This window comes from Meleagris gallopavo, chromosome 7 (assembly GCF_905368555.1).
Source record: "Meleagris gallopavo chromosome 7, MGAL_WU_HG_1.1, whole genome shotgun sequence".
Lineage (NCBI taxonomy): Eukaryota > Metazoa > Chordata > Aves > Galliformes > Phasianidae > Meleagris > Meleagris gallopavo.
In genome coordinates, this window is record NC_139410.1 from 19,448,856 (window position 1) to 19,470,430 (window position 21,575).

Consider the following 21,575-nt stretch of genomic DNA (forward strand, 5'->3'; position numbering starts at 1 on the left):
ATTCATATGCTTTTCAAATTACAAAGTGTTAAAAGGTAAGGTAGAAGTCATCAGTTAAATCTGTTGCTGGTATAGCTTCTTTTGCTCTTAAAAGGTTGTTTTGCTAAAACTAACTGCATCCATTTCACCATGTAATTATCATCTTGCTGGTTTTCAGTCATGAACTTGCAGGTGAAGGTGGGGTTCTGTCAGCTATTAGAGTAGTGTAGAAAGGGAAGTCATTAATGGTAGTTGCCTGAAGTTAGGTAACTGCAGTTTGGCAAATGGCTTTTTAGAAGCTATAGTTCCCTCCTTTCCAGTATTATTAGTATAACTTTTATTGAAACTGCAAATGATCGCCTGCTGTATGCTTCTTGAATACAGGAAGAATCACCTTTTTATTGTCATAATAAAGCTTGTAATAACATAATGGTTTTTAAAACAAATAAAACTCCCCAAAATAAAGTTGTAACTAGCTATCATTAAAGGCAATGCATAAAGCATGTACTTCTATATATTAAAAAAAATTAAAACCCAAACTCCTAAGTATTACAGCATAGAAGTCCTGATGCAGCAGAAAATATTTAACCTAAAAAGAAGAAACATAGCACCAAAAAAAGTACAACCACAATAAAGAACTAGTAGTGAATGTACTTAACTTTTTTTTAAAAGCAAATAGCAACTAAGCAATTTATAAGCTGCTAGCTTTAATGGAGCTCATTGAGAATGAATGGAAGATGTTACTGCCCATGTTGTCCTACTGGACAGACTTTTTCACTGAATAGGAAGGAGTGTTGGAAGCAGTTTCAAACTCTGCAGTAAGACTTTGTGGAGTCCAGGCTGAGGGAGAACAGCAGTGTTTCATAAGCATTCACTGGCAGGGTTTTCATATCAAAAGCTGGTAGTATGACTCGCTGTTTCTACTGAATTCCTTCTTTGCAGCTGAGAAGGCATTTCCTGACACCAGATGTAAAATTGGCAATCCTGTAGGAGCTTACCAGACAGTTCTTTAACTTTCTAGAGCAGTATGCTTCTCAATTCAAGATATTTGTGAAGTATTTTTAGTTTGGTAGGTGGGCAAACTCCATATATCACCAGGATCTCCCTAGAGTCTGAATTTGCCAACCTCTTCAAATTCTTCTATGGAAGGGCAAAATGGCATGGGTTTGTTAAATGGACATTATCCTATACGTTATTTGATGAATTTTTATATCTGAACAGATGTATTAATTAGATCTGGTAGGGAAAGGATTTAACTCTTCAGTATTTCTGAGAATAGCAAATGAAAATGTAGTGTGAGGATTTAATAGGACTCTGGTATAAGCACTTAACACTAGCAGGGAAAAAAGACACAAAAATGGCAGAATAAACAAATGTATTGTGTGTACCAAACATGACACTGACAACATTACCATAGCAGGAAGGAGGGAGAAATCTCCTCTTGTGGAGAAAAACAGTGCACAAGATTTGTATTTTTGTATTGGTTTTCTTACATGGAGTTCTAATTTTAAGAAGCAGTTCTTCAATTCTGTTCTGTTACAATGTTTGTTCGGATTTTTTTTTTTTTTTAGAACAGAATTCAGGCTAGTGAAGGAAATAAAGTTTTCTAGTTCATCATTCAATGCTGTATTGTAATTATAATTTAAATTCAGCTAGTGACCTTAGTGGGATGGCTTCTGACCTTACTACTATGTAAAATGCTTTGGTCTCAATCTGTTTTCATTGTTATGGAGGCTACTCCATGGACATCTGTGCTCGAGTTTGTTTATAAATACTAGGTTCTGGTATGCCTCAAATACCCATACAATTATACTTCAGAGTAATTACTCACTGTGAAACTGGACAAGAGACCCTACCTCATTCCTTTTGCAAGTGCAAAATATGGAAAATTACACAGGAAGCTTGTTATTTTAAATTAAGAACTGATATTGCTATCTACTTTCTACAAATATCTGATATTGTTGGAACTGTCTGAGAATACCAGTGATAAAAATGCAAGTCTGCTTGCTGTAAATATTCATGCTTTTGGAGTGGATTTGAGCTAGTTCTGACTACTTTGAAGTTCACTGCAACAACTGGTTAAGATGTCAGGGAAAAGCAGACAGTACAAAAAAACGTGACTTTGTTGGCATCTCCTTTGTTGTTAAACCTCTACTGAACACAGACATTGATATAAGCACTTAAAATGCAAGACTTCATTAATGGATATGATTACAATTTCCTCTAATACACCAAACTCAATCTACATTAAAGAACTGTACATTTATTAGAGAAGACTTAGCTAGAAATATTTTTTTGTTTGTTTTGTTCCATGCTATATTGTGTAATAAATTGTGTATAGTGTGTTCCTACCGTATTTTATTAAGATGCATTTCTTCTTTGTATAGACATTTGCTTGTAAATTTTTATTTCTTGAAAGACTGAGACTTTTTGGGGCTTTCCAGGAGGCTTTATATCTTGGAACTAAAACAGGATGTAACAAGTTAAACATCCTGAAACTTCAGTTAAGACATCAAAGAAGAGCCTTCTGGAACTGAGGAAGGAACTTCACTGAAAATTTGCAAATGCTCCCAATTGCGGTTAATGCTTCCAACATGAGAGCCAAAAAAAAAAAAAACCAACCCAACATTGTTCTTGTTGTGCTATAGTTAGATATAAGCTGGGAGCTCTTGGAACACCAGTACATAACACCGGTGTTATACCTATGTAAAGTATATTTCACTGGACTATATTTTAAATTGCTGAGATAAGAATGTATTATAAGTAATTTTTGCTTATGATTAGATTTAGGGAATTGTGTAGCAGCTTTTAGTCCTTTCCTGTAGTAAGTATAATGTTTCATGATCATACCAATATAGAATTATGAAGCAAATCCCACATGTCAGGATGTCAGTAGGCACTAGACAGAGTATCGCATGACTGATACAAGTCTGAGGAATATTAGGATAACCTCAGAGCAGGAAGTTATTGGCATGAAAAGATGAAGAGAGAACTAGTTATAACCAGGCAAATAGGCAAACTGTGGTGTTTGAAGGATTCAGTTAACCTCACAAGTGAGAGACAGAAAGTTGTTTGTTTACATATTTTCCTTGTAGAATACTTACCCTTTTAGGAAAAAGAAAAAAGTATAAACCAAACCTTTAAACTGCTGCTTTTTGATGCTGCAGTGAATTAAGTGGATTATTAAAGGAATTGCAGAAACATTTCTTTGTATGTTATTTCAAGATTTTTACTTCTGGACTAGCTGTACTATCAGTGTCACTCTAAATACAACTGTGTCAGTGCCCCTGGGATTCCCACACATGACTGATAAGTATTAAGAATTCATTGCCCTTTTGCTGTTTAGAACCATCTTGATCCTAATGAATAACTTTTTTTTTTTTTGTTCTCTATGACTTCTTAGTGCTTCTTGAAGTTTTAAGCAGAATTCCATTCTGAAATATTCCTGAATGGTAGTGTTCTATGTGCCCTTTTATTTGGACTTAAATTGTTGTGAGCCTCCATAGGGCTCCAAAGTCTCAGTCCTAAACATACTTGGTTAACAAAAATGCAGACAACGTAAGCATTTCAATATGAACAAAATAGACATGTTTAAGTGTTTGTTGACAGAGCAGGAATCCAGATTTTATTTTGACAGAAGTCTCTTGCCACACATTAAAAGTTATACAAAGTATATCCTGCCTGACTACAATATTCTGAACAGTAGACAAAGCAATTTTAAAATGGAAATCAATCAATGACTGTAACAGTTCAATAATTCAATACAAATTTAGGTAACTGCTCAGTGTATTAACAGAGTACCATTTTATGCCTATGCCTCGGAGACTGTAGCTCCAGTGTGGTAGTAGAACTAATTTTTATTTAAAGTAATTGATATTTTTCAAGTATTTTATTCATTATGTGTGGATGGCATTGAAGTTCTTTTGTTAGAAGAGTGGGAAGGAAGCGGTAAGGTTCACTTGACTCGTTGAAGGATGACTCAAACTTGTGTCTTTACCAGAATGTGAGTGCAGTTTCTTATTTTGCAAAATATTTTTAGAAGAGCAAAATGAAACAAATATTTATTTAGTGTTCTTGGGAGATGAAGAGAATAAGGCTACAGATTTTCTAATGCTTAGCCCTGTCACTATCTAGGCTCCTAACATTGGACCCTGTCATCATGTCCTGAAAGAAATGTTAGGCCTGCCTTCTTCTGGAATTAGTTAGGAGAAAGATAAGGAAAGCAGGTGGTACCATATCCTTTCATTGATGGGAGCATGGGGTGAGTAGGAAGTAATCTTGATTGATACATTTGAGGCTGAGGGTTCTGTCTTTGTAGATTTCTCTAAAACTCTTTCCAGCAGTATCTGAGAATCTGCAAGAAATATAAGATGGCATTGATACCTCTTCTGTTCTTGCTGATGAGAGTTGTAGTAGGGATGACATATGGTACATCATACAAAAAAAAAAAAAAAACTGTCCAAGTTGCTTTAATTTTCACTCTACTTTACAAACTTTTCAACTTTAAAAACATCACTGTTAACGTACAGTCCTACAAAGTATATTGGCAACATAAGCTATTTTAAACTTTCCAGCACATCTCATATGAAATTCTCCGTTACTAGATAAATTCTTTGAATTATTACATGAATTATTTTCTCTAATATGTTGGTAATGTATAGGAACTTTTAATAAATAATGTAACAAAGTAAAGGGTAAGTTAATAGACGTCAGGTATTTATCTAGCAGTTACTGGCAGTTGGGAAATCTAGTAGTTGTTTTAGAAGGAGACCAGCAGATGGTGCTCAAAAATTAATTGCAGTATAACTGAGTTGTGATTTTCAATTTATTTTCTGTTCCTTTTTTGTTCTTTATAGAACTTAATTAAATGTGAATGTGAATAAGGAGCATCCACCACTTCCCAAAAATAGTTTTCTGAGTTCTTACTGTTTTTGCTTCTAGCAATAATTACTGGATTTAATTAGTTAATCTCAGTTCATGTGTTAGAAGTTTTGTCTTGGAACTCCACCATTTTATAATCAGACTAAGATTAGCCTTGTTGATTGTAAAGTAATTGTAATGATATTTGAAGAAGTGATTGATGCTGTAGACTTTGAATTTCAGGAAAATAAGAAAAATTTCTGGATTGAAATTAAGCTGCAAAGATATCAGTAATCTTAAAACAAATCTAAAAGCTTTAGAAGCTTGTACACAATGCATCAACTATAAGACATTCTTCAAAACAGAAAATTCAGTGTTAATTTCATATTCACAAACAAAGCAAACTTAACATGCTCTGCCATCCTGTTAACTCCCAGTCTGTGGCTGTGACAACCTGTTGACATGCTGTATTCTAGATGCTGTGACTGATATGCCCAGGTACTTTGAAAGCTGTCAGCTTTACAGTCCCTGTCGTCTTGGATATTTCACTCACAGACACCTTGATAAATATTCACTTCAGTTTATGCAACAGAGTGTGAAAATGAACCTAGCTTGGGTGTTTTGGTAAACCCCAACCAAGCAGTATAGTCAGTTCCATAATTAAATGTATTGGCATGTTAATGAAGCTGTTTCATAAATGTTTAAAGTTGGCAGTAACTGCCTTTAGGTAGCTGTACTGGAAAGAAGAAAAATTTCATTTGGAATCAAAAATGTGACAAATGGTAAACTGGTGCTGACATTTTTTGTGGAGGATGAATTAACCTGGCCCTTGGTAGGATAGGGGTATGTGCAGCGCTTAGATGGCGTATCAGTGGAGACAAATGCAGAACTCTCAATTTCTGAGCACACACAAGAGCGTTCCTTAGAAACAAGAAATAGCAATTTAGAAACAGGGAACACTTGCAAAATAGAACACTTACACAGAATGCAAATATAACAAGTATTGGTCTTTGTTTCCTGCTGCTAAGCCTATTGTACGTAGTTGCTCTGAAAGTAGTGCCTCCTATTTATTTCTATGGAAACTACAACAGATGCAAAGTGCACAATAATACTGCTTGATAGAGCAAATTATCAGCTACAAAGCACTATTTTTCAGTGTAGTCACCACTGTTAGCTGTATATTTTTGTCAGCAATGTACAAGAGCCTCTACACCAGCAGAGGTGGCCTACTCTTTCACAGCTGCTCTGATGGCATCATTGCTAGGAATATGCTTCTCACATAATCTTTCATTGGTTCAAACAGATGGAAGTCGGAAGGAGGCAACTCTGGACCACTCAGTGGGTATGGTAGGATAGTCCAGCAAAGATTGGCATTGTGCTTCATGATCTTCAAACTGATAAGGGGCCTAGTGTTATTGTTTTGCAGAAGAAAAGCTGTATTCTTCTTTGACCTGACTCTGGAAGTTTTAGCCTTCAGCTTAGTCAGCATTGTGATCTGGTGGTCCATGTTCCATGAAATCTAACAGGATCACCCCTTTCCTATCCCAAAAGACACATAACACTTTATCACTGAAGGTCATGTCTTGAGTTTTTTTCTTCAACGAGGAATTCACATTTTGCTACTCTCTGGACTGTTGTTTTGGCTCCGGCTTATAGTGATGACACTGCATCTCATCTCTTGTAATGATATGATCCAGGAAACTGTCACCTTCAGCCTCATTGGTTCCACAGGTGCTGACAGACTTGCATGCGGTGTTCTTTCTATTCTTGTGTAAGCATTTGTGGGATCCACGTGGTGCAAACTTTGCTGTATTTCTATGTTGCCACCATTATATATCAGCATTGAAGCTGCTATTGAGCTCCATACACAGTTCCCTGACTATAATCCACTGATTCATGTGGATTTGATCAAGATGCTCTCCAGTTTGTGGTGTGACAGCTGTGCACAGCTGTCTAGAACATGGCTTATCTTTCACATCATTGTCACTGCTGAAATGTACCACCTATTGTCTAACTGTGCTCATATCCACTGTTGTGTTTTTGTAAATGTTTGGTGGGCATTAATAAATGGCATTAATATAGGGCTTAAAAAATTTTTTTTTTCTGCTCATTGCAGCTCTTGTAACTTCTCTGTAGCCCTCAGAAGGTGGTATATCTGCAGCATCCATGAGAAAAGTCTCGTAGTTTTTGTGTTATGCATCACTGAAGTTGCTGATTTCCCAGACAAAAAGCATAAAGTACAGAAATATATTAGGATTTAATGCAAAACTGTGATTCTAAGGGACTATAAATATGGCATAAGAGCTTTGATAGACTGAGAATGGTAGGCAGGTCGAAAGCCATATGGAGACTGACTGGCTGATTTCCATTTGTGTTGTACGCATGAACAGAAAAAGAAGGCTATTTCTGAAACTGCCAGTGTCACAATAATCTGGTTTGGAAGTTATGTATGCTGTGACATCTCTTTGAACTCAGAACTGATCAAAGTTTTCCGTTTCTCAGTTGTTATTTTGCTGGCAGCTTTGGCTCCTAGATATAGAACATGTCTCTTTGCTTTCTCAAATACAGAAATGAAGCCATTTGTTCATGTTTTTAGTGAACAGGCAAGTGTCGTAATGGTATTTTGATTCTGTGGCCTGCATATAGACCCTGAACGTCTATGGCAGTTAAGGGAAAATGGAAACAAGCCATCTCTCTATGCAGCCAGAGCTTGTGAATGCAGCAGTGGCTACGTTCTGTACTGCATATGAAGTTAGAACTGCAACTGCATGTGTAGTCTGAATTCAAGGCCATTCATTAGAGTTCATCTACCGCAGTGCAGGATGTTCTGGTCATATTTCTTTGAAAATAAGGATATTGGTGACTATTAATATTAAGTAAGGCTGTAGTTTTTTCTTTATGTTGCTATGATTGCTTTTTACTGACTATCAGTACTTTTGTTGCTTTGTTACTCCTGTTGCATATGATATTTACCACATTTCATTTAGTGTCTGTCAGCCCTCTTATTCCAGAAAAGACTGTCTTAGAGCCTTGTTTCATGCTCTGAATGCAGAAGTCTTCAATTAGCTTTATTTGCATTCAGCTTTGGCTGTAGGATGAGATCATTCTTCCCTGAAACTGAGTGCATATCTTTATGTTTTTGTTGATCTCATCCCCAGTACGCTTGGCCAGATGGAAAACCAGAACGGATATGCTATGAAGAAGCTCGTGGGGCTGAATGTCACAGAGTTCATGCAGGCTGTAGTTGCTGACTGCTGTTTTTTCTGTGGGCAGTAAGAGATCATTCTGTCAGACTCTGAAACTTCTGACCATGTAGGGTGAACAGTCAGCAGGAGGCTCAGAACAGGCCTCCTTAAGCCTGCCTCTTAAAATGGGGGTAGGTCTGTGATAGGTTTTGAACTGTCAAGAATATTGGCAGATTCCACTGCATCACTTACAATTTTCAGATAATGTCAGTGTGATAAGGACCAATGTGGACTAATTTTTAGTACCTACTTAATGAATAGACAAACTAAAATCCTGGACTTTAGTTTCTCGTTCTACCTGTAGAGGGCATTCATACTATTCAATACATCATTCCTCTCCTGTTGACAGTGAATTCAAGGCATTATTTATGGTTATTTCAGTTAAAGGTGAATGACTGAGCATTATGATTGTTCTTAATTTACTGAGCTCACCTGCTTTCTGTAAAGATTTTGAAAACCTATAGCTGGGTATATAATGAAGTCTGAAAAATGTGCTTGTGAGAAGAGTTGTAAGAGATGGCCAGATATTTTTCTGATCAAAAAGCCATTTTGTGTACTGAACTTTCTTTTCATTTTAATTAGAAAGTTTTTGTTTTTGTTTTGCATTGTAATATTTTTACAGTATCGTTGCTTATGCGCAGTGCCAAGCTATTAAATTCCTTTTCAATAAATAAAGCTGTTCTGCTGAGCTTGCATTGAGCGTGCAGAGAGCAACAGAGGTTGCAAATAGGAAAATTTTGGAAAAGACTTAATGAATCAAGCTAGAGCATAGGAAGACGTTTATTTTATCAGAATCATGAAGCTTTAGAGGAAAGAGGTCATTATATCAAGATGATTAATCAAAATATTCTTCAAAGCATTTGTTTCATTTTTAAATTAATTATAAAGAGAATGTTGCTGCCTTGAAATGAGAGCCTGTGTCTTTTGGAGGCTCAGGGAGGAAGGATCTCCCCATCCTGGAAGTGGAGAAGGTGAGGAATGTAGACTAGCTGGAAGAACAGGTCTGATAAATGGTAATCTAGGCCCATTGTATCACACAATGGCAACTGCTGAACAAACAGTGGCAGTGCAGTTTTAGTCTGCAGAGACAAACTGAATCACAGAACACTTGAGATCCTTTCTGCAGGATAGTTGTTGATCTTGAGCTGTCTGGGGTGGAGATCACTGTTAGAAAATTAGCAGTCAAGAATAGTTGAAATTGGAGCCTTATGAAACAGAAAAGAGAATTTTTTGCTTCTTTTTGATCCTAATCAATCTACCCTTGGGCATTCACTCTTATAACAAGCCAGAAGATAGTATTCTGAGGAAGTCACCATTCATTAAGTCAAAGTAACTGTGATGTATATCACTGAGAATCCAGAACACTAGGGTGAGGATAAGGTGCTTGTCAGGGAGGTCATCCATGGCAGCAGCTGCACCTGTATTGCAGAGCATGCTATCACTAGGACTGCAAGTGGGGTTATAGCTCTCTGAATAATTATTCTCCTAAAGGCTCAGTTTTCTTTCATGTAATAATCCAGCACAAATTCATGAAACTAAGAGTGACTGGATGCTAACTTTTAAGTGCCTGACAGCTCTCCCCCTTGGATGCATATATTTCTGTAGTCTCTTTATACTGTCACAGGCTGCTTGACACACAGCTTTCTCCTCTGAACTCTCATCAGCTCTCTGGCAAAGCTTATTGATTATTCCTTAGTGGAACTGTGCATAATAAATATTTGAGTGCAGTCACTGCAGATGGTGTGCTAAGACTTGCTGCTCTCCATCATATTTTAAATACAGGGGCCTTTCTCCTTATTCACACTTCCAGTAAGAGAGTTTGAGCCTTAACAATTTGAATAGTTAATGGCGTTACAATGACTGCCAGGTGCAGGGAATTCAGTGAAGTTTTTCTTGCTGGTCAACAGATGTCATTCTGTCACATCCCCCTGCCTTACAGTGGGCTCTGCCACATTCCTGTAATTAGACTTAAAATGTTGCATACATGTATCTAAGCATGGGAATGCAAAGAATAAAGGTAGGTCTGAGAGATCAGATGTTGCTACAGAGATTAAGTTGCAATAGTTACCTGACTTTTGTATGCCTCTGGGTAGAGATAGAGAGGGTTGGAGGTGTTGGAACTTGTTGTTTGTTTTAGATTTGGCAGGGGATTCTAACCATCATGTTATTCCTCTTTTTTTGTTTCGTGTACTGCAGATTAAACAGGAGCATTATTCATGCAGGGCCTGCTATGAGGTAGATCCTGAAGCAGACAAGAATGAAATTTCTAACAAGTGGGAAAAGGCATTATGGCCCCCTTCCTTTATTCCCAGTCATTAAAAAAAAAAAAAAAAAGTTTAAATTCTAGTAGGTCCCGTATTGTTTATTATGCTTACTATGTTACATTGCGGCCAGACTTAACGGATGTTGAGCTGGCACTTAAAAATGAATCAGATCACTGTATGGTGGTTGTTCTTTGTTTTTTTTTGTTTGTTTGTTTGTTTCATGGGGGAAGGTAATCAATGATTTCTGGAATGTGTATTTGGTCTTTATGAGACTTCTCATGTAAAAATGATAAGCTATATGCAAAATCTGAAACATATACTACAGTCAGCTCCTAAAGTTTTCCTGTAGTTGCCAGCATGCTTTTTATTCGTACATTGCTTTTACCAACCATGAATTTTCTCCTTCTAAAAATGATTTATGTTAACCTGTAACTGAAGTGGGCTGTTTGCAAATGAAATGCTACAGTTCTAATCAGATTGCTGTCTCCTATGGCATTTTGCAGTGCTTGATATTCTCTGATGCAACCTAGAGAGAGCTCTGGAATGGCAGATTTACTGGATAAACACTGAGTAAACTGTTGTACAGAAGGATTTAAGAAACACTACTTCATCTTCTGTAAATTATGTAAAGTTTTACTGGAGAAATAGACAAGTTTTTGAGATTGACTCTTACAATACATCACATTCACTTTTATTGTTTGTTTTGTACTCCACAGAGCATATGGGTTAGTCTCATCTGAAATTCATACGCATCATATAAGCTGAGTAGATATGTTATTCAGGTTAACTATTGGCCATTTAAATCTTTAAACTACTGTTTCTTTTTGAGCCACAAATATAATTTTCATAATGAAGGACTGAAACGTTATTGAAAAACATGGACAAAAATAATTTTGCATTCTGTAATTTCAACTCATTAATGGTGAGTGGTGGGTTTAGGTGATTAGAAATTTAGTTTCTGCTGTTTCAGTTCAAAAGATCTAATTCAGATTCGTGACCTTTCAGGTTTATATCAGAATGGTAGCTGCTTGGTGGAGCTGCTTCACTCTGCTTCTGTTCTCTTCACACAGAAAGTAATAAACCAATTTCTTGATTTAGTTAATTAATTAATTAATCAAAGACATGGGCGTCTGCACTTTGAGGAGTACTAGTATTTAGTTTAATCTCTCAGACTCTTGACTAAGAATGAAATAGTTGCAAAATTCATACTGAACTTCATGCATTCTGCATATTTTTTTATCAGTGATTTCTGATTTGAAAAAAGATGGCTTGAGAAAGTTTTAAAAAAAAAAGTTTGATAGAAATTATGACATGTAGCTGTACATCTAGCTTAATAGTCAAGCAGATCTGGACAAAATTGAGTGACTTAGGATTTAAATCCTCACAATGCAAGGTTAATCTTTAGACCAGTGCAACTTGCACAAGACCATTATTTTTTCTTGTCATAAAAAGTCCAGTACACTGAGACACAACTAGACATGTGGTCTAGTCTTGCTGGACTCTTCTACCCCTTGATTCTCTTTTTCTCGTCTTTAGTCTTTTGATCTTATACTGAAAAATATAATGTTTCTTCTTAATGCTGATAATCACGATCTACTTTTTAAAACAGATTCCTGCAAAGGAAATTATCTCCTGAGCTGTCACGCAGCTTTATCTCCCTGTACTTTTTCATTCACTTTAAACTTTTCGAAAATTTTCTGACCTTCAGCCAAGGATTTTCTGACGTGCACCTTGAATTTCTTAAAATAGGTTATGCAGCAGAGCTCTGTCTGCAAAGTCAAGAGTTAGCTCACTTGAAAAATTGTTGTGGGACTTAACCCAAATTGATACCATGTTGAACAGAGATTGCAGCTTCTCAAATGTATTTTCACAAGTAGCAAAATCAAAAATGTGCAAAAATTTAGGGTGACTCTTTTTTTCCCCCCTTGCTTGCTCCTGCATCTGGGCGGCTCAACTCTGATTCTGTCTTTTTTCTTTAACTGTTTGGCCTAAATAAACTCTCATGCTTTTAATTAGCATATACGTGTTTATCTTTGTGAATCTTAGCCTGGAATGAAGCCAAAGAACTTGGATCTAACTATAATGAGCTGACTTGTAAGGTCCAGCCTGGTGAATAAGCATTTACTGGGCTGCTGGAAGAAATAAAATATCTCCTGTCCTTACACCATCACTTTCACATGCATCGGCCTTAGGATGTTAGCAAAGCCATTCTGCATGACCACTTTCCATAGTGCTTCTGACGTCAACATTCAAGCAAGACATTCAGCAAAGCTATAATTTACCTTCTAGAGCTGCCAAACTGCCTTTGCCAGCTCGCTGGGTGCCTAATGAATGAGAGGTGTGGTGCACTACAATGAAAAAAATAAGACTGATGGCAAAATCTTGAAGTAATAATTACAGTAGTTTCAAAGAAACCACAGACGTCTATAATACACCTTCACTTTTATTAAAAATTAGGCATTTCTCTTTTAAAGTCAGACATTCAAATATCTAAATGAACCTCAGAATTTAAGGACTTAACTTTCTAGGTCAGACCAAAGGTCCTACCTAGCTTGGTATCCTGTCTCTAAGAATGGCCGAAAGTGGACATTGAGAGAGAACTATAGATAAAGTAAAGCACGTGTAACTTTCACAAATGTTCAACCGTGTTGCAATCTGTAGTTCAGGAACTTTCTGAGCCAGAGGTGGCGCTTGGTGTTTGTCAACTCTTGATGGATTTGCCTTCCACCAGCTTGGCCTTCTCCAGGAAAAAATAATGAAGATAAAAACATCACTCTTCATTTTATATCCTTTATTCCTGGGAGAAGCTTTGGCTCCATTCCACAAGGACAGAAATAGCTATAATGCTCTTATAGGCAGCTAGTGGCCTGAGGCTCCAGTGTGTAATGGCAATGGAGATTGTACATCTCCTGACAGAAACCTGTGGCACTGGAGCTACATAGAACAAGGCTGACACGTTCTTTTTGCGCTATACAGCTGTGTTTTTTAATGTTTCTTTATTCTAAAGGAAAAGGTTAAAAATAATTATATCTTAAATGAGCTAGCTTTTTAAAAGCTGAATCTTCAGATTTTTTAATTGTTGTAGCAGTTGTACTGCTATGCAGAAAACATTGCACAGTCTTCTAAATCTAGTGTAATACTCAAGTCAGGTTGAGCTAAGAGCATTTCTGTTGGTTTGTTGTGCAACGTCTCAAGCTCTAGCCTTGCTTGTTCCCTCTTAAAAGTTTTACTTTATTTTTAATGAAAATGTGGATAATTTCATGCAGTGTTTGTTTCTGATTAATACACAGTACTTGACTAGGGTGAATTAATTGATGTTAATGTACAGTAAAAAGCAATATAAGCTGCTATAAGGAAACACTGTAATTAGCGTGTTAGAATTCTCTGCCTTATTAGATTTGGTTTTATGCCACAGTACACAACCAAACATTTTTTAGTCTTTTTTTCTCTTTTCTCTCAAGATATGAACAAATCTGTCAAAGTTATACCATACTTAGTGAATAATAAGTAGTGACATTAGTATAGAAATTTTGGAAGGAGGGAAGAATGAACTAACAGAAAGTTTGATGCCAGAAGAATGCTTTCCCTAATATATGGACATAATACCTCAATTAAAAATTAGGAAAACTGGTTCTAGTAGATGTTCTGTGCATTTCTTAACCACTGCAATTTACACAAAGATTAAGATAGCTCTTTTAGTCTACATCGCCATTGACTTATACGTGAGACCCTTTGCTGTGTAACAAGCATCTTTATGGTACTTACTTGCTATGAATACTGGCACATACATGCCAGAAAAGATACTTGTGCTATCTGTGAGCTATTCTGTCCCTTTGCTACTGCTAAGATGGCGGTAGAGATAAAGAATTTAGCTTTGATATTTTCCAGGAAACCTGGCTCTGAACATGAGTAGTTAGCTGTATGAATCTCATCAGGGACTACTAGATTCAGTCTGTCCCTGACATGTCTGCTCAGGCTGCATGGACTACTGGCAGATGCTCACTAATTAAGTAATTCTGTAGGAAGGCATTGGTAGTCTGTAGAAACGAAAGAATGTCAAAGCAGGGAAACTGAAATGACTTGAAATTATTTATACTAATTCTCAACACAGATCAGTAATAGTCAGCTGAAGACCTCGAGGAATTTCGAAACCAATGTTTCGATTCCCCCTTTGAGGCAAATATGAGACATTAAGCCAAATTCAACCGTGATTGAGCAGCCTGCAGCTCTATCTGTGTTTGTTCCTGTTTCTTCTGATCAGCATGTCAGGTGACATACTTTTATGGGAATTATCGACAGTGGTATGTATGTCTACAGTTTGACTTCAGTAGAACTTAGTGAGCAAGGTGTACTTGAAACTGTGACCATCTGAAGGAGGGGTTAGCATTATTTTCAGCGAACAGAGTTCTCCAGGTCTCTAGAATTCAATGTATGTGCATAGATGGCTGGAGTTATCTTAGTTTTGTCTGTGCTGAGAATCCCAGTGCCATCTTGTTTTAAAAGACATTAAAATAGGTTTCCTCTTGGAGTTCTGCTGGGGTCTGTTCCAGCAGCAGATTCCTAGCATGTATTTGAGTAAGCACAGTGCACACAGCAGCATGACTTCTCCTGTTTGTGTTCCAAGGAGGGAGCGTCTCTTCTTTCTCTCCTCCCCATTTATTACTTTGTCCAGTCATAACACACCTTTCATAACATCTCAGTGAGTTGGCTTTTTAACTCCTTCAAAGTTGCTTCAAAGGCATCAAAATGTAGAGCACTGGATTCTAGCAAAAATGTATGCAGTGCCTCCAAAAGGCATGAGGTCTGTAGAATTACCCAGAATTACCTCTAACTGACCTACCTAGAGCTCTGAGAGAGAGATTTGGGCAGCATACTACTTTTGTCCTAGTATGTTGCTTCCATGATACAGTGCAAACACAGCAATATAGCTTTGAGGGCCTAAGATAATTTCACTACTCATAGCTTATTAATGCTACATATGTTTTACTGCATCTCTGTTGAAAAATTTCCCAAATCTCTTGAATTTAAGTGAACTTTTCCCATAGAAAAAGATGTTACTTATAGTGTTATTTTGTGGTATATTAAGAGGTAAGCTAATACGTTACAAATCATTTGATCTTTTAATGTATTTTTTTTCCAAAAACACTTTTCTTGTTAAATATTTTGTATTGTTTAGATTTTGCAGACTTCACTGTTGAGGATTTTTGCACAATTTACTTTTTTAGTTATATATGAAAATCCATACTGTAAATTTATGACGAATATAATTTAGTAAATTTGTAGTTTCTTCTGAACTCAAGGTAAGACTAGCACTTTAATTCACTCTTATTTGTCCTTCATTGCAACTATGCTGGTTAACATTATTTGAAAGCATTAAATAAAGGTCTTTTAAAGAGTAACTAACATTGCAGCAGGGTACTTCAGGGTATATGTGATTCTATATCTCAAATCACTAAATACATCATTTGAAACTTTCTTGTGTTTCTTGAGGACGAATTTATTCCACCTCACTAATTCTTATTTAATGCTTAAAAAATTTATTTTTAAATTTAAATTATTTTTAAATTTATTTTTAAATACATTTATTAAATATATTAATTAAATGCTTTTCCACTAACCCCATAGCACAATGATGTTAAAGAGCTATGAACAGAAAGCCATGTGAATAGGGAAAATGTGGCATATAGTGACCACTGCCTCTGCAGGGCTGCAGCCTGGGCAGACAGAAGTGCCATGTGTGGATAGCAGGGCCACTTGTTTTGTTCCATGCGGTTAACTAAAAATAAGTCTTTAATGAAATTTCAAGTAATAGATTATTACAGTGTTCACTAGCTCAAAACTCTTACACTGTTTGCCCACATAGAGATGCTGGTGTGGGTACATTTGCACAGTTGAGATCTCTCTCTTTGCTCAGAACAGGAAGAGCTGCCATTGTGTGAGCAATTTGGGATTCAGAACAGCGTAGGGAAGAAGTTGTGCACTCCTTCATAAATGCTTATTTAATTCTCAGAAATATAGTTCAACAGCAAAATAACTTAGTAATCATGACATGTAATGTGGTAGAATATTCACTCTGATGATCCAGAAGCAAAAATAAAATAGTAGCAGAGTGAAACCATAATGGTAGCAATCACCGTAGTATATTGTGTTAATCTTAAATATGCCTCAACAGGGCAATGCACCTCTAAGAAAGTAAATGGTTGTAATGTACGCTTACAGGAGCAAAATATATTTTGGAGTGTATTGAAGAAAGAAGAAAATTTCTTGGATCTGATCCTGAGTTTACTATTATAACTCACTATAAAGAGCCGAAATGACTTACCTGATAGTATGTGGGGTGCTTTTTTGTTATCTAAGTGTTAGACAACTTCATCTGTCAGGCCAACATACACAGGCAACTGCATTTAGAATAAAGTGAACTGTTTCCTTTTGAGGTTGAAATCTATTTTTGCGTAGATGGCCAGCATAGATACTGCAAATATAAATTACTGAAATATAATATTAAAAACAAAGACTAAATTATACTACCTGTGTAATCTTGTCGAGTTAAATCCTTTACATGCCCTACTGCACTTAAAATAATAAAATTAAATCAGTAGTCACACCTTAAACTGAACAGAAATCCATCAGCATATTACATAGGATGTCTTTATCAAATGTATGTCAGTGACTTACTTGGTGAGTCTTTGATGCAAATATTAAGCTTGTTCATTTTAAAATCAATTTTTCATATACTTAAAAACATAAGATATACCCAGACAGATGCTGTTAATTATTATAATCCATTTTTTTTAAGATTATCTCATGAAAATAGAGAATACATCTAGTTGGAATACAAAATTGCGCTATTCCCAATTGTGCTGTTAGCTAGCTGGGATTTTGGCAAATTGCACTGAGGTTATTTAATATGAGAAATAAATGCAATGGTTTTAACTTCTTCATGATAGTAAGAAATTATTATTTAGAAATGCTTTCTCCTTAGAAAACTCCTTAGAAAAAAAAGTTGTTACCAAAATGTTTGTTATACTGTTGTATATTTATAGATTAGATACGTATAGTATTCCATAATGAAGGTGGGCACAAAAACCTGTCCCTGTGCCTACAGCAGTACGTTCAGTGGCAATATGCATGTGTGTGCATGCTCCCTAAAACCTCACCCACATGCTGGAATGCAAACACAGAAAAGGCAACTGTTCAACAGGATGCAAGGCAAACTGACTGCCTGTTCTGTAAAAAGAGAATTACATGCAGATTTGGTTTCATTTAAACAAAAGCAGGAATTGTAGAATAATTTTCTGGTTTATTGTTATACTCTACTGGAAAAAAATGATTTTATCATGTCTGGAATAACAGCAGAATAAAACAGCCCAGCTTTCTAACTTATTTAATTATGCATAATAAAATTAGTTTCACAAGGAAAACACTTCAATTCCGTAGTTTATTCCACACCTATATTGCACAATATTATGCAAAATGACGACTGCATGATACAGTGTAGTTTTCTATCTACAGAACTGCAGTAAGTGTACATTCAATTTTATCCTTCAACCACACAATGCCAGTAATATGCTGCTATTATGAATAAATTAAAACAGACCTTTACAGCAGGGAAAACCTTGTATGGCTCCTGTGGTCTATTTAGCACTTTCAGTAACTTTTGCCATAAGCAATAATAAACATACCTGTCTGAAAATTACATAGTATATTACGTTTCTGTAGCATCTTTCATCCCGAAATATTTGTATTCTCCATTTCTGGCAACCTCTTGAACAGGGAATAGCAGCCACCGTGTGGATGGAGGTGTGGTGGTTTACCCGAAGACACCTAGGACAACCACCAGCTGTTACAGAAATGCCATGGGATATTACTGCTTTTTCATAACAGGCAGGACTTTGTTTTCAATAATTTATCTATTATGAAAAACCCATACTTAGTAGTTTCCTGGAACTCCATGTCCTTACCTGTGGTAGAAGTTCTCCTTCAAATAGCCATTGGAAAGAACCGTTCTCACTAGTTGAAGGTTATGCTAACAGTAATCAGAAATGGGTACTACTCTGCAAACATTTGTGTTGAAGTATATGGTGGCACCAAGTACATGCATTGAGCACAGTGATTGGCGGCTTGCCATGTGGGTTAATGCTTCCAGCTAAATGTCTGTTCTACCTCAACCCATAGACAAAGGAGGACATTATTGCAACTGTGCAATTAATAACCTGCCACATTGTTAACCCCTACAATGTTCTCTTCTCTGATTGGGTTGAAAAAGCCACCAAATTTTTCTTCAAATATTTTTTTCCTTTTACATATTCAACTGGGGAGACGTATAGTGCATTAATAGCCCACTTGTTTGGTATCCTTTGTTGCAGTCTTCTGTTTATTGTGTAAGAGAGTTACATTTGCTTTGTGTGAGCAATGTTTTTTTTTTTTTTAGTTCAGGACTAACTTGTGAATATTATAGAAACAGAAAAATAGAAATAGAGTTTGGCTCATCAACATCTTTAGAAACACACAGAACTGATTTTCTATTGTTAAAAACACAAGCAAAAAACATGCTACATCAGTCCAGATTTTGGTTTTCAAAATCCCTGGGACAAATATTATCTCCAGTGTCTCAGAAAAGCGACTGTTTTAAGTCTAGTCACCATAAAGCTGTTACTGCAGAACACAGCCTGTGTGTGCTTGAGTTTAGTGCCCGTGGTGTTCCTAGTAATCAGCATTTCAGGCATGCTTAGTTGACAACTGAGGTTTGAACAAGAGAAGTGCTAGTGTAAGAAGATAAGCATAACCTCTCCCCTGAAATGAGATTAACATTACTGACAGAACTGCTTTTTTAGATAAATCCCCACTCTTCATTGAAAATCTCAGTTGGTAGCAATGTTATTTATTTTTACTTTATTTCCCTTATATTGACAGTCTCTTTTCTCCCTGGTTTTGTTGAGTGTCTATTATTAGCCCACGTGAGCTATTCAATTAATTACAATCTTTATTCTGGATTAGTTCTTACCCATAGAAATGGGCTGTATAGTATATAGTTGTTTTCAAATGAAATGTTAAAGAGAATGGTAAAGCAGTTTCTTATCAGTTGATGGTCCAGTAAAGTGTACTAGAAGAGGTAACAACATTACACCAACTTACATAAATATTTTAACTAATGTATAATCAGATATGATGGTCTTCAGTTCAAATAGCTGCATGATAGTGTTGAGTCATCTCACACGTTTGCGATATGAAAGTTTGAGCATCTAGAAGAAGGGATCACTTAAACATTTTGCCCCAAAAGTACCTGATTAGAATCATAAACTAACTTAATGCTTTAAGGCTATGCTCTGAATAATGAAAAGTTACCCACCCTTACTGCAGGAACTGTCAACATCCAGAGGGATTACTTTTCAGCCTTCATCCTAATCTAGAAAGTGGCTGAACAGTTTGAGAAAAGAGTGGACTGTCAAAAGACAAAAAGGATCAGAGGTGCATGTAAGGTCTTCACTGAGATTGTTCTTTAGATTCTTCTGATCAGTTTGTTGAACTCTGAAAACTGTGGAAAATCCACCTTGAGTCATCGGTACTTTTTTTGGGTTTTGAAACTGAGGCAGGCTCATGGGGCGTGCCTGATAATGGCATGTGGTTATTCAGGCTGTGATCAACCTCTCGAGTTTGTCAAAGCTTCAGGGTTATTTAATCTCATTGAAGAAACAGAAAGCAATAGCAAAAAAAAATCTTTATTGATGAAGTATAGTGCAAGTGAGAAGGGCAGAGAGGAAGAAGACAGACTTTGTTACTATCATAGAACTGTGGAATCATGCAATCATGGGTCTTGGAAAGGACCTCCAGAGATCATTGAGTTCAACCCCCCCGCTAAAGCAGATTCGCTACAGTAGGTTGGGCAGAAAAGTGTCTGGGCAGGTTTTGAATATCTCTAGTGAAGGAGACTTCACAACAGGTCTGAGCAGCCTGTTCCAGTGCTCTGTAATAGACACAGTAAAGTGACTATTTTTTTGCGTGTTTTATGGAACTTGCCCCTTGTTCTGTTGCTGTGCACCATTGAAAAGAGCCTGGCTCCATCCACTTGACTCCCTCCCATGAGATACTTGTAAATGTTGATAAGATCCCCTCAGTCTTCTCCAAGGTGAATGGTCCCAGATCTCTCAGTCTTTCCTCATACAGAAGATGCCCGAGGCCTCTTATCATCTTCGTGGCCTGCTGCTGGACTCTCTGCAGCAGTTCCCCATTTTTCTTGAACTGAGGAGTCCAGTTCTGGACAGAGTACTCCAGATATGGCCTCAACAGGGCAGAATAGAAAGGGATGACTATCATACTAAACAATGCACAGATCATGCACAGTATTCACATAGAAGGGGCTACTACAGTAGTTTTCCCCAATATATTTAACCTTAGAACTACTGAGAAAAAGGGCAGTTATACCTCAATGCCACACTAATTCTTCCTCCAGAGAGAAAAATAAATATATAAACACTTTGTTACTAGCTGTTTTTCTACTTGTGCTTAGCAGTGGCCGAAATATTACCGGGCAGAAGAGCTGCGTGTTTTCTGTGCCAGCACCTCCCGCTCACCCGGTGTGGCACCGGCACAGCTGGCGGTACTCGCAGCCAGGCTGCCGCCGCTGTCCGCACCTGGAGACGTTTCACCCCGCGCCCTGCTGGCAGGAATGGGGAAGGGCTGAGACCGAGGCGGCGGCCGGGACGGTTTGCTCGGGGAGAGAGGAAAATTCCAGCCGAGAGGGGCGGCCCTGCCCCCGCGGGCCCTGACGGCCGTGGCCGAGAGAGAGCGTCTCGCACCGGGCGGACGTCGGGCTACAGCCGGTGGGTGGAGGCGGGCTGCGGAGGGAGGAGCCGGGCCGAGAACAGGGAGCCTCTGTGTCTGCGCGGGCGGCGGTTCCGCGTTTCAAGTTTCTCGCCGCCAAGTTGTTTTTTTTTTTTTTTGTGTGCGTGTTTTTTTTTTTTTTTTTTTTTTTTCCCCGTTTTCATTCCCCGTTTCTCCGCTCGAGGTGTGGTTTGGCGAGCGGCCGTCCCGGCACACATAGCCCGATGCCCGCGCTCGGGGGCGAGGCGGAGCCGGGCCGCTTTCCGCAGCCCATCCCGCGCAGGTGAGGCGGGTCCCCGCCACAGGCATGGCTGGCCGTTCTTCGCAGGCGGCCGTCCCGCCGCCCTCCGGGTAAGCGCGGCACATCGCGCGGAGCGGGGGGAAGGAGGGGCACGAGGGGAGCGCG

General features: G+C 37.6%; 1 protein-coding gene and 1 long non-coding RNA gene across 3 annotated transcripts in view; one reads left to right on the plus strand and one right to left on the minus strand.

The window, feature by feature from the left end:
* Nucleotides 1-3,601: 3,601 nt before the first annotated feature.
* Nucleotides 3,602-18,413, minus strand: LOC146543986 (uncharacterized). The gene is made up of 3 exons (XR_014884461.1): nucleotides 18,310-18,413; nucleotides 18,031-18,172; nucleotides 3,602-4,333 (listed from the first exon to the last, which is right to left on the minus strand). It is a non-coding gene; the product is annotated as an uncharacterized LOC146543986 (long non-coding RNA).
* A 2,770-nt stretch (nucleotides 18,414-21,183) lies between these two features.
* The window catches only part of COBLL1 (cordon-bleu WH2 repeat protein like 1), a 77,845-nt gene continuing 77,453 nt past the window's right edge, over nucleotides 21,184-21,575 (plus strand). For both annotated transcript variants that reach the window (XM_085227532.1, XM_085227534.1), the window contains exon 1: nucleotides 21,184-21,520. In XM_085227532.1, coding sequence (XP_085083658.1) covers nucleotides 21,477-21,520 — 44 coding nt within the window. In that variant the 5' untranslated portion in view covers nucleotides 21,184-21,476. The remainder of the gene's footprint in view (nucleotides 21,521-21,575) is intronic.